The 16,238-nt window shown below is 45.5% G+C and overlaps 1 protein-coding gene across 1 annotated transcript in view; it reads right to left on the minus strand.

Annotated features, from left to right (window-relative positions):
* Positions 1-338: 338 nt before the first annotated feature.
* PLGRKT (plasminogen receptor with a C-terminal lysine) overlaps positions 339-16,238 on the minus strand; it is a 52,439-nt gene continuing 36,539 nt past the window's right edge. Inside the window, exons 3-5 of the mRNA XM_066604245.1 lie at positions 11,436-11,566; positions 8,903-9,012; positions 339-1,311 (exon numbers count right to left, since the gene is read on the minus strand). Coding sequence (XP_066460342.1) covers positions 1,190-1,311; positions 8,903-9,012; positions 11,436-11,566 — 363 coding nt within the window. The 3' untranslated portion in view covers positions 339-1,189. The remainder of the gene's footprint in view (positions 1,312-8,902; positions 9,013-11,435; positions 11,567-16,238) is intronic.

The raw sequence follows: 16,238 nt of genomic DNA on the forward strand, positions 1-16,238 counted from the left end.
ACCTGGACTGAGCCTGCTAGGTAATGCATTTCTTTTTTTTTTTAATAAATGTAATGCAGCTAGGGCTTATTTTCAGGGTATGGCTTCTATTTCAGGATAGGTTTTTTTGTGGGAAAACAGGGTATGTAATTCTCATTTAAATTAATAGAATTATTGTATCATCCACTCTGTCACTTGGGGTAAAAAAAAAAGTAATCTTCCCTATGACAGTAGATTGACCCACTTAAAATGGTGAAGATGATATAGCTGCCCCTTTTTAGCATGTCACACTTTCGATAACAGCCAAGCCACCTAACCATTAGCCAACTGGGAGGAGGGGAAGAGGCAAAAACATGTAGTGTGTTTGTATTCACTTTATTTTCTATCATACATTTCAAAGTAAAGCATTAAAAAAAGAAAACAAAAAGCCTATAGGGCATACTGTTCCCAACTCTTAATCCACAGAATCTCCCCTTCCCTGATTGTACTTGGTAGACATGATTTTGTTTTTTTTTTTTAAACTATACTAAATATGTAGATGCAGTGTAGGTGTGCATTATAATTAGCTACATGCAAATTAGGAGCAAAAATAGAAATAAGTCATGCTATTAGTTAATTTTATTGAAAAAAAACCAAAGTATAATTCTTATGGCACATTCAGTTCGTATTATAATAAACATGTTGTATAAAAAATTTCAAATGGTTTACCCATTTTGGACAGAAGAACACTTTTAAATATAATCCTTGCTCTATTAGTTAACTCTACTGTATCCCTTCAACTGTCTACAGCCGTACCCCAAGCATACCAGCTGATATTACTCCATGTTGCTATTGGATATTCACATTCAATTTGTGACACAAATGTAAACAATTCTGTTCATATTAAATTGCCGATACTTAGAGAATGGCATTAGTTATATACACCCAAGAGAATTTACCAGTAGGCTTCATTATATTGATTGGACATTTTTGAAAAATGAAAGCTGCGCTGTGATTGGTTGCTATGGGCAGCAAAGACAGTTTTTGTTTTTACACGGTTTCATTAATCTCCCCCGAATGCCTGTGGTACAGTAATACAGAATCTGGCACCAGTGCATTGTGGGAATTGCTGACTGTTGCCTGGGACGGAATATTAGATTCCTTATTGACAAATTACAAGTTTCCTTTGGTGTAGTGTTTTTTTTTGTTTTTTTTCTCCTGCATCTTCATTCTACTTTTCTACAAAGAACTTTCTTTGAGCTTTTCTTGCTTTTTCAATCAGCTCAAATGTTGGTAAACCTTGTGGCAATTCAAGAAATTGAGACTCTTTTTCAAGAATATCTTCGGCAGTACCTAGACAGATGGAAAAAAATAAGTATTTTGTTACCAGAGTGTTTAGCGAATATATAAAGTAACAGCTCATTAAACTGTACATTTAAAGAAAAAGTGCAGGTGTAGCAGCTATTTTTTTTTTACTAATTGAAAGCCAGATAATGAAAAATTTGCGGGTTTTTAACTACTCTGGTTTTATTTCCGATTGTAAATTTTAAAAATTCTATTTTTTTGTACATTATTATGGGGGCCTGATCTGCAGTTACCTGAATTTGTACGTATGCTTTATAGCAGCCATAGATGCAATAAATAGGATGGATCCATTGCATTCTATGGGAGGGTTTTGGTCATGCTTTGTAATATGTGATAAGGTCACTGCATCGGAAGGAGGAAGACATGATCTGTGACATCACCCATTTGCACCGTGTTATCTATAAGTGTTAAGGCCCTTTGAGTGAAAATCGTGGTCTAAAAGCAGTCTTTTGAGCAATAACTGCACTGACTTCGTAAAGTTTTCGTTAACTGATCGTTGATCTTTCAGCATGCTGCAAGATCAGCGATGGCTTATCAGGAATTCACAGCAGGATACAGTTGATACTATTGTTTCAGCCTTATTCTGCTCCCTGAAGACAGACGGGCTATGAACAGAGCGGTCCAGCTCTGTTCTCCATACCCCACTCGGAGCGCTCTGTTGTATAACAGCCAGGCGCTCCGAGCAGGGAACAGCTGGATGCAGAAGACATGCGCGGACACCCCGCTTGTCTTCTGCATCTTCCGCTCATTGCGCAAGGTGATCACTCAATGTTTGAGCGATCACCTTGTGCTGTAAAAAGAACACAACGACTATCACTCAAAAGATTTTTTGAGCGATCATAGAGTCGTGTCTAAACCAGCCTTAACCTTTCACTGTAATCTTGCTGTGAGGATAATGAGATGGATGAAATGTTTTCTCTACAGCACAGAAAGTGCCAGATTTTAGGGTAAAGGCCCATTTAGACATAGCGATTATCGCTCAAAAGTAGGCTTTTGAGCAATAATCGTTGGGTCTAACTGCACTGACATCGTGCAGTTTTCGTTAACGAGTCGCTGATCGTTCTCTTTTAGCCTTATCAGGAATTCACAGCAAGATACAGCTGATACTATTGTTTCAGCTGTATCCTGCTCAGTGAACACAGCGGTCTAGTTGTGTTCTTCATACCCTGCTCGGAGTGCACAGCTGTATACCAGGTGAATGCTCTGTGAACACAGCTGAGGTTCTGAAGAAAACAGCGCTCCAGCTGTGTTCTGCATACCCCGCTAGGAGCGCTCGGCTGTATAACAGCTGAGTGCTCCGAGAACAGCTGGATGCGGAAGACAAGCGACCCCACTTGTCTTCTGCATACCCCACTCTGACCGTTTTAAGCGATCACTTTGCGCTCTAACTGCTGTTTGAGCGATCACCTTGCCCTCTAAATGCACACGATGATTATCGTTGAGCGATAATTGTCGTGTCTAAACCAGGCTTAAGTTAAATTAAAGAAATTCTAAAATTCTAGTGTTCTCAATGTCATGATCTATTAGGACAATCTTAAAAATATGTTTAATAAAATCATGATTTAAACAGTAGGTCATTTTCTGAAGACATTCCCTTTAAATAGGATACATCCGAATAGTTTGGGTAGGGTTTACTTGCTATTCATTGGCTTTAGTCTTCCTTCTGTAATCCGTTCCTTTCTAGAGTCAGAGACTCAGACTCAATTGTCTTGAAACTAATTACTGTTGTAATTTGTAGGACCAGTATAGCATTTTGATAAACAGCATGATGTGAGTTGTACATGTTAGCTGTTGAAAAGCAATACTAAAAACTGGCATCCCAAACTGTTAATAATAAGTACAAGTGGCGATTAGAAACTTAGGCATTTTTCTGTAATAAGATATCTTTTTCCTGGTTCTAATGTAAACTGCAGGATGTTATAAGGACACCAATGGCAGGGCTACTTTAACTATGGGGCAAATGATGCAACTGTACTGGGTCCCCTACAAGCTGCACCACTTTTAACTGTATGTGGGTACATTTGAAGACTACAACACTACCTCCAGAAGAATGGCAACATCAAATTCCCAGCAGGACCTGCATCAACTCACTTCTGTTCGGTACCTCTACTTCAGATGACTATGCAGAGGTTAAAGGGGTTGTCCCGTGAAATCAAGTGGGGTTATACACTTCTGTATGGCCATATTAATGCACTTTGTAATATACATCGTGCATTAAATATGAGCCATACAGAAGTTATACACTTACCCACTCCGTTGCTGGCGTCCCCGTCTCCATGGCTCCAACTAATTTCTGTATCTTCTGCCTTCTTTAGACGCGCTTGCGCGGTCCTTACTTCTTCTCTGTGGACGAGCCGCTTCAGCGTGCACGCGCGATACAGCTCATCTGCGCATGCGTAGACGAGCTGTCACTTCTCGGAAGCGCGCTGGAGTGGCCATTCTTCTTCCAGCCTTTGACCGAAGAACTATGAGCGTGAGCAGACCAGGACTTCCTGAGCAGCATCACAGCAGACCCCGATGCCTTTCCCAGGAGCAGTGACCAGGTAAGTGAGGGGTCTGGGGGTTGACTGTCAGGGGGCCATGGGTGACTTTTAGGGCGTTGCAAGACTGTCGGGCCCTAGACTGACTGCAGGAGTCCGGGGCCTAGTGCCGCTTACCTGCTGCCTGGCGGTGGGTTACTGTGGCCCAAGAGCGTGTGCCGTGGTCGGCCGCGTTCAATCCCGAGGCCCGGTCGGTGGCTGTGGGGTCCGGTTAGCGGCCGCGGTGGGTCCGGTCGGCGGCTGTGGGGTGTCTGGTTGTCAGGGAGACACAGCTGGTAGCTGACTCCTCCCTTGGCTGGCCTCTCAACTGACTCCACCTCCCTATTGCACGTCATGCCGTCCAGCCAAAGGGGTGGCTGGAATCGGCATTACATGCAGTAGAGGTCCCCGCCTCCCGCGATGACGTCATCAACTGCATCACGTGACCGGCGTCTCGGGAGCGCGCACGCAGGGCTACAGCAAGCGCGGTTCACTGTGGGAGAATACCCGCGGTGCACCATGGGAAAGGACCGGCGCCATCTTTAAAGAAGAAGTTTTATAAGATCATGAAACGCTCTAATGGTGAGTAGAAACCATCTTTTAAAACGCTTTACACGTGTACATTGTGATGTTTGCTTTAGAAGGGGGACTGGGCAGAAAAAGAATTTTCAATTTTGCCTCCGGACAACCCCTTTAATTCCTCTGCTCAGCATGAGAGGTCCTGCCAACCAGTCCCAAGTCTCCGACAGAGCAGCTGCCTACTCTGTTCTTGTAAACCCTACCTATACAATAATACAGCCACTACACAGTGGCGTATACAAGAATGGGGGTCACTCAGCCCCTATGAGGCATTACTTCACTAACCCCGATTCAGAACTTGCATCTCTCTTCCCCTCCTTCTCAGATGACCAATAGTAGTCGTAACAGTCGGGGGGGTCTGTGGATTGAGCAGGAAGAACATGGGGACTGCAGACCACTCCAGTGCTCCACTCACTCCTCTCCTCACCTGTTCTTTGGTGTGAGGCAGACAACAGATAGCCTTATGGTCTGCATTACAGACATCTAGTGACATATTATACATACACTTACCACTTCTATGTGTCCATGTGTGTTACGTATGTACTTATTTGAGTGCAATGTACGTCTATACCATCTGCACTACATATACACACAGACACTTTATAAAATTAACTTCTCTGATATGAAGACCTCACATGCAAGTTGTTAAGAGTCCAAACTTTTCCCATCAGGCTGCATTTCTATATAGCGCTTGTATAGTGTTCCAATGGGGGTTTTGATTTGCATGTTTGCACATCAGAAATGCTGCTGAAAACCACATGCGTTTTACTGACAAACACTGAGGTTTTGTGATTGTGTTTTTTTAGCCTGCAAATCTGCCACAGATGTCACACTTGATATCTGCAGTAAATGCCAATTCCACACGGATGAGATTGAGTTTATTAAATCACATGGGTTCTACTATAAATGCTGTGAATTTTCTTAATGTGTCTAAAAAATTGCCTCCAAGTAGAAAAATTGCTTGGAAGTAGGATCGCTCTTAGGAAATATTCACATGCAGACTGCCACGGTTTTGCAGCAACTTTGCAAAAAGAACCCACTGCATTTTATTATAGTTCAGTATTAGTCGCCGTAATAGACAGCTGCATAATCACAGCTCCTGAATATACTGCACCTTTATGAGCTATTAATTCAATATGGACGTAGATATGGTTGCCCAATTAACAAGGTTTTTGAGGGGGACCCACTGGTCAATCTACAAATGGGTTAAAATAGCCCTGAATAAGGGGGAGTTGTATTGACTGGAGGGGTCGCTCTGTTCAGAGTGGGTGCTCTGCTGTTTTCAGGTTAAGTAATACTTACTACAGTAACATATGATCCATGTACCGACTCTAGTTTTTATTTCCCAGCCACGGATAACTATTGATACATGTAATTGAACAGTTTGCTAGAGGGCATATATCTGTATCGGACAAGGTCATTGTTATGCTTGCTAACCCAACAAAATGTGCATCACTGCAAATGTAAGATATAATTTTGAAAACCATTTTTAGAAACTTTGATTTTACTGGAGTTAAATTTAGTTCTTAGGCCAGGGATTCCCAACCGGGGTGCCGCGGCTCTCTGTCTGGAAATCACGTTGGAAGGTAGGGGTGTGACAGGGCTTAGATAGAGGGACAACCCTGTCACACCCCTACCTCCCGATTGGCTGTCATTCAGTGTGCTCTGCCATGCCCCCGCAGCTCAGTTACTCACCAGCCGGGTGCCAGAGTGTCCTCTTGCAGCCGCGCATGGTCATCACGTTGGTATTATTGTATTATGTCATCGCCGGAAGTTAGGGGGGGCGACATAATACAGCTTTATTAAGAAAAGTTAAGATCCCCAGCTTCTGACTGGCTGGGAGCACGTTCAATCCAGAGAGCCGGCACACATTACAAGATAGCCGGTGCACATAAGAGAGGTGTCGACAGTGGGAGCGGTGGATACCGGGTGGGCAGCAGGAGGATCAAGTGCACGGCGCCAGCGACACTGGCAGCGGTGGAGCACCGAGGGCAGCAGGCAGAGCACTAGGGGCGAGACAGACTCCTGAGCTGGATAGTCGCAGTGCAGGAGCACCTCGAGGAGCAGGCAGAGGGCTGCGGTCAGCCCTGCAGCGGCACTAGCAGCACACAAAGCCCCGGGGGTGAGTGACAGCTACACTTGCCGGCGTGTAACTCACTGCAGACCTCTGTTTCAGCCACCCAAGGGAATAACTCTATAGCTTTTTGCCTGCCCTTAGCCAATCGGAAGATAGGGGTGTGCTGGTGGCGTCAAGATACACCAGTACCTGTTATTACTGGCGGTGTGGGTTAATGTTATTACTGGCGACATGTCTATGGGACAGCACCCCCACCCCTGGCGACAAGTCCATGTGCCAGCATCCCTCAGCCACAAATTACTGTGGGAAACGCCTTCCCTCTTCCCCCTGCAACAAGTCCATGTACCAGCACCCCCTGGCGACAAGTTACTGTGGGAAACACCCCTCTTCCCCCGGCAACAAGTCCATGTGACAGAACCCCCTGACGGCAAGTCTGTGACAGCACCCCTCCCCCCCGGCGACAAGTCCAGATGACAGCAAATTACCGTGGATAACACCCCCCCCCCTCCATCTTCCCCACGGCGACAAGTCTATGTGACAGCTCCCCCGCCGCCGCGGCAAGTTCCTGTGCCAGCAACCCACGGCGACAAATTACCATGACAACATCCCCACCCCCTGTCTCTTCCCCTGGCGATAAGTTAATGTGCTAGCACACCCCTTCCCACCCGCAACCCGGCCTACACCTCGACAGCCACCCCTTGCCACCCGCAAACCCGGCCTACACCTCGACAGCCACCCCTTGCCACCCGCAAACCCGGCCTACACCTCGACAGCCACCCCTTGCCACCCGCAAACCCGGCCTACACCTCGACAGCCACCCCTTGCCACCCGCAAACCCGGCCTACACCTCGACAGCCACCCCTTGCCACCCGCAAACCCGGCCTACACCTCGACAGCCACCCCTTGCCACCCGCAAACCCGGCCTACACCTCGACAGCCACCCCTTGCCACCCGCAAACCCGGCCTACACCTCGACAGCCACCCCTTGCCACCCGCAAACCCGGCCTACACCTCGACAGCCACCCCTTGCCACCCGCAAACCCGGCCTACACCTCGACAGCCACCCCTTGCCACCCGCAAACCCGGCCTACACCTCGACAGCCACCCCTTGCCACCCGCAAACCCGGCCTACACCTCGACAGCCACCCCTTGCCACCCGCAAACCCGGCCTACACCTCGACAGCCACCCCTTGCCACCCGCAAACCCGGCCTACACCTCGACAGCCACCCCTTGCCACCCGCAAACCCGGCCTACACCTCGACAGCCACCCCTTGCCACCCGCAAACCCGGCCTACACCTCGACAGCCACCCCTTGCCACCCGCAAACCCGGCCTACACCTCGACAGCCACCCCTTGCCACCCGCAAACCCGGCCTACACCTCGACAGCCACCCCTTGCCACCCGCAAACCCGGCCTACACCTCGACAGCCACCCCTTGCCACCCGCAAACCCGGCCTACACCTCGACAGCCACCCCTTGCCACCCGCAAACCCGGCCTACACCTCGACAGCCACCCCTTGCCACCCGCAAACCCGGCCTACTCCTCGACAGCCACCCCTTGCCACCCGCAAACCCGGCCTACACCTCGACAGCCACCCCTTGCCACCCGCAAACCCGGCCTACACCTCGACAGCCACCCCTTGCCACCCGCAACCCGGCCTACACCTCGACAGCCACCCCTTGCCACCCGCAACCCGACCTTTACTTTGACAGCCCGGGATCGTCAACAGGGCACCCCTGCAGGTAGGTATATAAAACTTCTGTATGGCTTATATACAATGCAAAATGTATATCACAAAGTACATTGTAATGGCCATACAGAAGTGCAGACACCTATTTCTCACAATGGGACAACCCCTTTAATTCTACAGCCCTGTCCTTTTTAGATGATTTAGGTAAAAATCATATGTCGTAATAAGCCACACCCTTGACACCATAGTCACACCCTCTTTCGGTAGGGGTGCCACACTGTAAAATTTTTTCCATGGGGTGCTCCAAGGCTGAAAAGGTTGGGAAACACTGCCTTAGGCATTTAATAGTGAACTCGTAGGTTTACATTTCTGAACCTTTAGCTCTCCCCAGCCTTCACTCTCCTGAGAACATTTGGGTTATCCCAGAAAAGAAATGCATTGGAAAGATAGGGTTGTTTTCAGGGCAATAGGCCTATTCAACAAGAACAGTGACAGATCTACATATAGGCCATTTGGATGGCCACCCAGGACCCAAAAAAGTACATTTTTCAAGTCCATTTATGGTGCATATTTTGCAGTGTAGATAGCAGTTTGAATGATACATCCAAGCATAAATTGGCTTAATTGCATTTGCCGTTTGTTACCCTGTGAAACTAACTTCAGGATCAAGAGATAAAAGAAATAAGTAGTACATTTAGACATATAGTTGTACCTTTCATTCTCTGAACGAGGGTTCCATAGCCCATATCATACTGGTATGCGAAAATAAATCCCAGTGGTACAATGGGAAGAAAGAACGCTGGCTTTTTCCCTTTTATTGCCCTGTGCAAAGAACAAAATGCCAAAAGTTAGGAGTACAATATAGACCAGACTACAAACACAAACACCCCTTAATGAACAAATCTATTAACACTTGTTTAAACTGATTAATATGATCCATGGCCCATAATAGCAATTAATTGTCCATTAGTTGTAATTTATTAGGATATGGGCCTTTGTAGTCTAGGCAATCATCTGTGAAGTTAATTAGTCTGGGCTCCAAGACTGGAATAGCTTACCTACAGGGTACATCCGCATGTAGCTTAAAGGGGTTGTCCCACGGCCAAAACGAAAAATTTTTCACACCCCAGTCCCCCATGTTAAGCAAGCATCACAAACTACCCATGTAAATCGTTTTTTTAGAGCGTTTCTACTCACCATGAAGCTGTTTCATGAAGTTATAAAAATCTTCTTCCAAGATGGCCGCCGTCATTTCCCAAGGTGCACCGCTGGTTTTCTCCCATGGTGCACCATGGATGTTCTTCTGCTGTCTGTGCTCCACTGCCGATTCCAGCCACCTCATTGGCTGATCGGCACCACGTGAGGGGGCGGAGCTACGTGATGATGCTGAGAAGGGGGAGGAGCCAGGACGCAGCTCGTGAGCCCGGACCATCCAGAAGAGGATTCCTCTCTGCGCAAGCGCGACTGTTGCGGCGACCAGAGGTGAAGTTTAATCGTCGCCATGGAGACGGGGACGCCAGCACCAGAGGGGGTAAGTATATAACTTCTGTATGGCCAATATTTAATGCACGATGTATATTACAAAGTGCATTAATATGGCCATACAGAAGTGCTTAAACCCACTTGCTGCCGCGAGACAACCCCTTTAAATGCTGCCGATTTTCTACAGTAGAACGGCCTGAGGAAAATCACTAGCGTTTAGGCTTGGTTCATACAGGGGGGGATTCCCGGCGTAAATCTTGCGGTTTGGCCGCAGCGAAAAACCGCGAGATTTCCGCTGGGAGAAGCGCTGCTTCAAAACCTGCGGCACTTAGCCGTGGGTTTTGAAGCGGCCCGGCTGCTTGATCTTCCGCTGCGGCCGGCGGTCCCATAGAGGAGAGCGCGGCTGCAGCATGAGAAGAAGAAAACAAAAAATGAATATGCTGCGGCCGGCGAATCCGCGCTGGCTTCTGCCAGCTTTGCCGAGGCGGATTCGCCGTCACGTGTGGACGAGATTTCTGAGAAATCTCATCCACATGGCTGGCTAATACTGGGATTAGCGGCCGCAGGCAAATCCGCCCCGTGTGAACCCAGCCTTATAGAAAAAGCAATGTGGATGCGATTTCAAGATATGTTATCCATGCGCTGTGGAAGAAATCCATCGTGTAAACTGACCTGCGGTGTGGATTGCAAATCTGCATCATGTGAATTTACACTGCATATTCTAAGAGCAGATTTCACTCTTTGCAATGAAAGCGGTGAAATCTGCAGCACATCCGCTGCGTTCACACCGTCAGCAGGAACAAACGCACCACTTGGTGTCATTTGTACAGCAGCGGATGTTCTTCAGATTTTCCACATGTGGCCTTAAGGATTCATGCTGATACATTGTAGCAAACTATCATGACAAGAAAGAGATTGATGTTGCTGATGACTTCAGCAGAGGACTGTACCAATTAGAAACAAGTCTACCCATCACCCTGCTGGGAGAAGCATTAGCTCTGTATCAACTCAAACAGCAGAGATCTTGAAAATCAACCACTGAAACACAAAAGTAATTCAGAAATTTGAAGAAGGGCCAATGCCCTGCGGCTGGATTTCTGCCTAGTGTTGCGCAGCGGAAATCCGCAGCGTCATGCCGCAGCTATTAGGTTCTATTGAACCTAATAGGTTAGTGTTCACGCTGCGGAATTCAACCTCGGAATTCCGCAGTGTGGTAGAATCCACTGCGTGCTCTAATTGCTGTGGGAATACGCGCGGCCGGCTTCCATTGTAGTCAAGCGTGTAGCACAGCGGAAGTATTGCGTGAATATGCATCCCTGCTCACCGCGTCATACCGCACTGCGCATGCGCGCTCACTTGAGGGATGGGAATAACACTGCGGATTCCGACAGGGCCGTAGGCATGAGGCCATATTAAGCGATTTAGTTTTATTTACAAATAAGGGAGACATAACAATACCTCTGCAGTGCCACCTATTGGAAAACAGCATTCCTGTAAGTCAATGTTAGACTCTTTATACAAGCTTTGTAACAATGACTGGGAATTCACAGCCAAGCCAGAATTCATACACAGACGGTTGTTGCGGGGTATTTGCCCCTCATCATTGTGCAGTAGGTTTTCTGGCTTGGCTAGCGAGAGGCCTGTGATGTGAGTCACGTGACACCTGAAAATAGTTTAATATGATACAGGATGTTTTGACTGTATTTTATCTCTTTTTAGATGTCAAATATTAAAAGAAGAAGAAGGAAAACAAAACTACGCACCCCGCTGTTAAACCAAGTGCGGCTAAACTGAAAAACGTCCCGTAATACTTCAAAAACTCCCGCGTCCAGGCAATCTGCATGGCCATCTGCTTCTCTCGCATTTGATTCTGCATCAAGATCTGTCTCTCTAACTGCAAAGATAAAAACAAGAGAGTCAAACTCTGTACAATGCAACTCAATGCAATTTTGCTACCTTTAACCCTTTCCAATCCAATTTGTATCCTGGTTTTCCTAGGGAGCTTACTCTTTTTCTGCCATTATACAATGGCGCTATATGCTGGCTAAAGCCAGTACTGCATGAGGTGACACGTTGGATAGGCTGCGTCAACAGAGGCTGGCAATATACAGTAAGAGAACCCCGACAGACGACTTCCAACATCGGAGCTGTACAGCCTTAAATCATAAAGTCTTCAGAGGTCAGACAGTGGATTGGAAAGAGTTAAAAAGGAAATATTGTTTCACCATTAGACTGATCTATTCGGATTCAATACAATTTCTTCCACCTGTTAAGGCTAAAGGCATTTCAGACGGCGTCTATAGGAATATTGATAATTATCCTAACCACTTAAAAGTTTATGACATTTGGTAATAAGCGCAATGATCTTCAGAGGATATATAAAAATATAAGAGCTCCCAAGTTGGCAAATACAAATCATAACAGACAAATAAAAAAGGGTTTCTCCGCTTCATATAACATTCATAAGAAACAATCAGATACCAAATGGATTCTTAATTAGTTTCTTCCCAAAGGGAACAATTTCCATGAGTAATCCACAAGGACCAACAAAACACACTGAATTTAGAGGACAGAAAGGTCAAAAAAAGGGACAATAGGATAATTTAAAAAATGCAAAAAGTATCCATGTAACCTGCCTTTGATATTAATTGCAAAATATTCAACAGCCAAAGCAGATCTTGTATTGAAATTAAATAGGCACTGCACTTTTGCACATTTTTTTGGTTAATGGCCATCATGCAAGTACAAATTTGTTCAATCACTTTACATAAAATGGCGTTTTTGTGTTGAAAAACCACTATAAAAAGGGTTGGCAGTAAGGGTCTCACTTTCTTCTAACTTGTTGTTCACTGTTGGTTGTCATTCAAAATCCATCTATACGCCTCTCACTACCCAAGCCAGAAACATGCTGCACACTGACGACGGGCAATCGCCCTGAAACAGCTGTCTGTGTATGGTTATTCTGCATTTGGCTCACAATTCCCAGTCATTGTTGTACGGCTTGTTTAAATAGTCTAACAATAACTTGCAGGAATACTGCATTCCATTAGGTGGCGCTGCAGCAGTATTATTCCTTCTTCCCATATGCATAAATCTATCTGTAACGGGAACACCAAGACAGATTACATTAAGGCCAGGCTCACACGTTGAATATGCTGCCATGGTGAACAATAGGCTCTCTCGCATGCAATGCGCAGCAAAATAGATAAACCCGCGAGATTTAAAAAACGGCTAGCACGAGCAGCTGAGAGCAGGGAAATGTCAGAGGCCCGCACAGAAACGTCACTAGTGACGCGTTGGTTCTTCGTACAGTCTGGCACCATCGTCCCAAAGGGAAGCAATCAGTGGGCAACTCCACCAAATGTGATACATGGTGCCTACTCCAGAGTGGCATCTCCAACACTCATCTGGTACCTTAGGGAAGTTTGTCCGGAGTCCGGTACCATTGTGTCACTATTTTATAACTTAGTTCCTGAGCTTTAGCTGAGATTGACAACTTGTGGGTCAGGATATGGGACTTGGCCCATAGCTCTTCAGGGATGCAAATCCAGAGCATTTTATAGTACAAGCAATGTGGAAAACACAATATAATTACCCACTTATATAACACAGGGTGGATAACTTTATTTTCTTAAGGTCTCGTTCACACGGGCGACAAAGTTACACAATTTTGTCGCATTACAACAATGCTGCAAAACGCATGTATGTGAAGCCCATGCTTTCCTATCAGTTAATTCATGTGTGATGTTTTGTAGCATGCGACATCCCAAGACAAAAACCCCGCAGGTCCTGCGAAATGCACGCGATTTGTGAGGTTTTGTAGCCCATATTTCCCTATGGAGCCTTACTCTCCGATTTTCCCATTGTCAAAGCCATAACCCAAGCCCTAGCTGCAGGAAATTTTTTTTTTTTTTTTTTAAAGTATACATGGCTTTAGAAGCACTGTCATCTCCAGCACGATTCTCCTCCATCTCTTCTGAACAGGGATTGAAAAATCCCTGCCTCCTGGAAGCGCTGGCTGTGATTGGCTGACGCTTACCCATACACAGCCAGCACTCGATGAACCAATCACAGCCATTCATAGAGCACTGGCTGTGATTGGCTAAGAGTCAGCCAATCATAGCCAGCGCTTCCAGGAGACAGGCATTTTTGCAACCCCTGGCCAGAAGAGATGAAGAAGAACAGTGTCAGAGACCAGGAAAAAGCTGCAGAGGAGCAACAGACAGTACTTCTAAGATGATGTATACTTTTTTTTCCTGCAGCTAGGGCTTATTTTTGGGGTAGGGCTTGTATTCTGTGGTATCACCACGAAAAACCGCAGCAATATCGCTGATTTTCTCACGACAATGCTGTGTCCCCTGTGTGAACGAGGCCTTACTGCCAAAAGAAAGAAAAATATTACTTTCAGGCATATCTCCCCAAGGACGGACTCACATGGCCATAAGCGGAAAACATTGCGTGGATCCAAGGTGACCCAGCACGCTGCCACGTATGACAGCGAAATTGTACCGTGCATGACAGCGTATCTCACACATGCTGTCATGCGCAGTCCACCTGTTTTTTTTTTGTTTATATTTCCAACACCGATGCTTAGTGATGGAGCGTATGCACGCTGCCCCCCATACTCTTTGTAGGTGTGCTCTGCTCTTGCTTAAAGAAGGGATCCAGAAAGGACACCCTTCCCCCCCATCTTCTAACTCAGAATTCCCAAAAGTGTAATTAAATATAGGATTTTTTTTATATATGACAATTCATTTTCAGTCTTAAATAATAAAGACATTAACCCCTTCCCTCCCCATGACGTAAGGGTACATCATGGGAGCGGGGTACTTCCCGCAAAATGACGTACCCATACGTCATAGGGATGATCTCGTGCTATTCCGCAGCAGGAGCCGGCTGTCACTAGTAGCCGGCCTCCCGCTGCGACCGTGGGGGGGGGGGGGGGGCATCTCCGATGCGCCCACCTGCTGTTAACCCCTTCCCTGCCGCCATCTGAGTAGATCATGGCAGGGAAAGGGTTCACAGAGGGAGCGATAACATCGCGAGAGCCCAGCTGGTTGCTATGGCAACAGGACACCAGATACCGGCGTCCTGTATTGCCATTGCCTAAGATCGCTATAGTAAGCAATAAGGCATGGTAGGTGAGAAGTACAAAAAATAAAAATAAAAAAAAAAAAGGTAAAAAAATTTTTTTATGCTTTTTCTTATATTAGCATTAAAAAAATCCCACATATTTGGTATTGACGCGTCCGTAACGATGCGTACAATAAATTGAACATGCTTTTTATATCCTGCACAGCAAAAAGCAATAAAAAAATGCTAAAAAAAAGACAAAATGCAAATTTTTTGCATTTTGCCTCCCAAAAAACGCAATAAAAGTGATTTAAAAAATGTATGTACCCCAAAATGGTACCAATAAAAACTACAGCTCATCTCGCAAAAAATAAGCCCTCATAGAGCTCGTCCATGGAAAAATAAAAAAGTTCTAGGACTTTGAATGCAGCGAATTTAGAAAAAAATAATAATTTCCAAAAAAAAGGGCTTTTATTGTGGAAAAGCAGAAAAACCTAAAAAAAAAAAAAAAAAAAAAAAATTCAAATTTCGGTATCGTTGTAACCTACTGACCCGCAGAAAAAAATGTAGTGTGTCATTTATGCTGCATAATTAACACTCTAAAAAAAGCCCAAAAAAATCTATGGCAGAATCGATGCGTTTTCTCTCCCTACGATCATAAAAAAAATAATAAAAGTTTTACAAAATAGTCTATGTACCCAAAAATGGTACCAATAAAAAAGTTATGGCCGTTGAAACATGGAGATGAAAAAAATACCCCAAATCGTTTGGACCTCAACGCCATGTCCTTAAGGGGTTAATACACTAAAGAATTATTAAATAGGCAGCATCACATATACCCCTTCACAGCAATTTTCTATCCCAACTTTTTCTTTGGAGGTTGTCATTACCCTTCCAGCCTGATTGGAAAGCACTCATTTAAAGTTTGTCAAACATTGCGAACCAATTAAGAGGAATAAGGCACGCAACTCTCAGTAATTGATACATCCAGACTGACAGGATCATACGGTGTCGTCATAATGAAGCATGGCAGCAACTAATGCCCGGAAATCGTACCTCGGAGGGCCTAATTTGAGCTTTTATTTAAGTGTGTCAGTATATAAATGATACAAATGTGTGAGGGACGTGCAATGAAACACAGAGGCCCAATCTGTCAACCGTCGGAGACAAATGCACAGGACCTTTGTGACCTAATCAATACCGTCAGGAAGCAAATGTTTCATGTTTTCTCTAATAGGAAAGAATTCTCGTTATTACTTTAGACTCCTTGCCTCGTTTTGTTTTCTTATGGATGTTTTGATGAAAGTTCAGTTTTGTGCAGAACAAGGTTAAATGAAGAACTTTATTCCATTCCCAGTCCATCACTGCCCACTTCGTTCAAACTCCACAGAATAGCCACAAAATGACAATCTAAGGACACGAATAAAATTATACGACCTTGACCACAAAAGGTAGACGCTGCCAAGGTTATATGCCTAGAAGTTATCATGCAA

Source organism: Eleutherodactylus coqui, chromosome 5 (assembly GCF_035609145.1).
Source record: "Eleutherodactylus coqui strain aEleCoq1 chromosome 5, aEleCoq1.hap1, whole genome shotgun sequence".
NCBI lineage: Eukaryota > Metazoa > Chordata > Amphibia > Anura > Eleutherodactylidae > Eleutherodactylus > Eleutherodactylus coqui.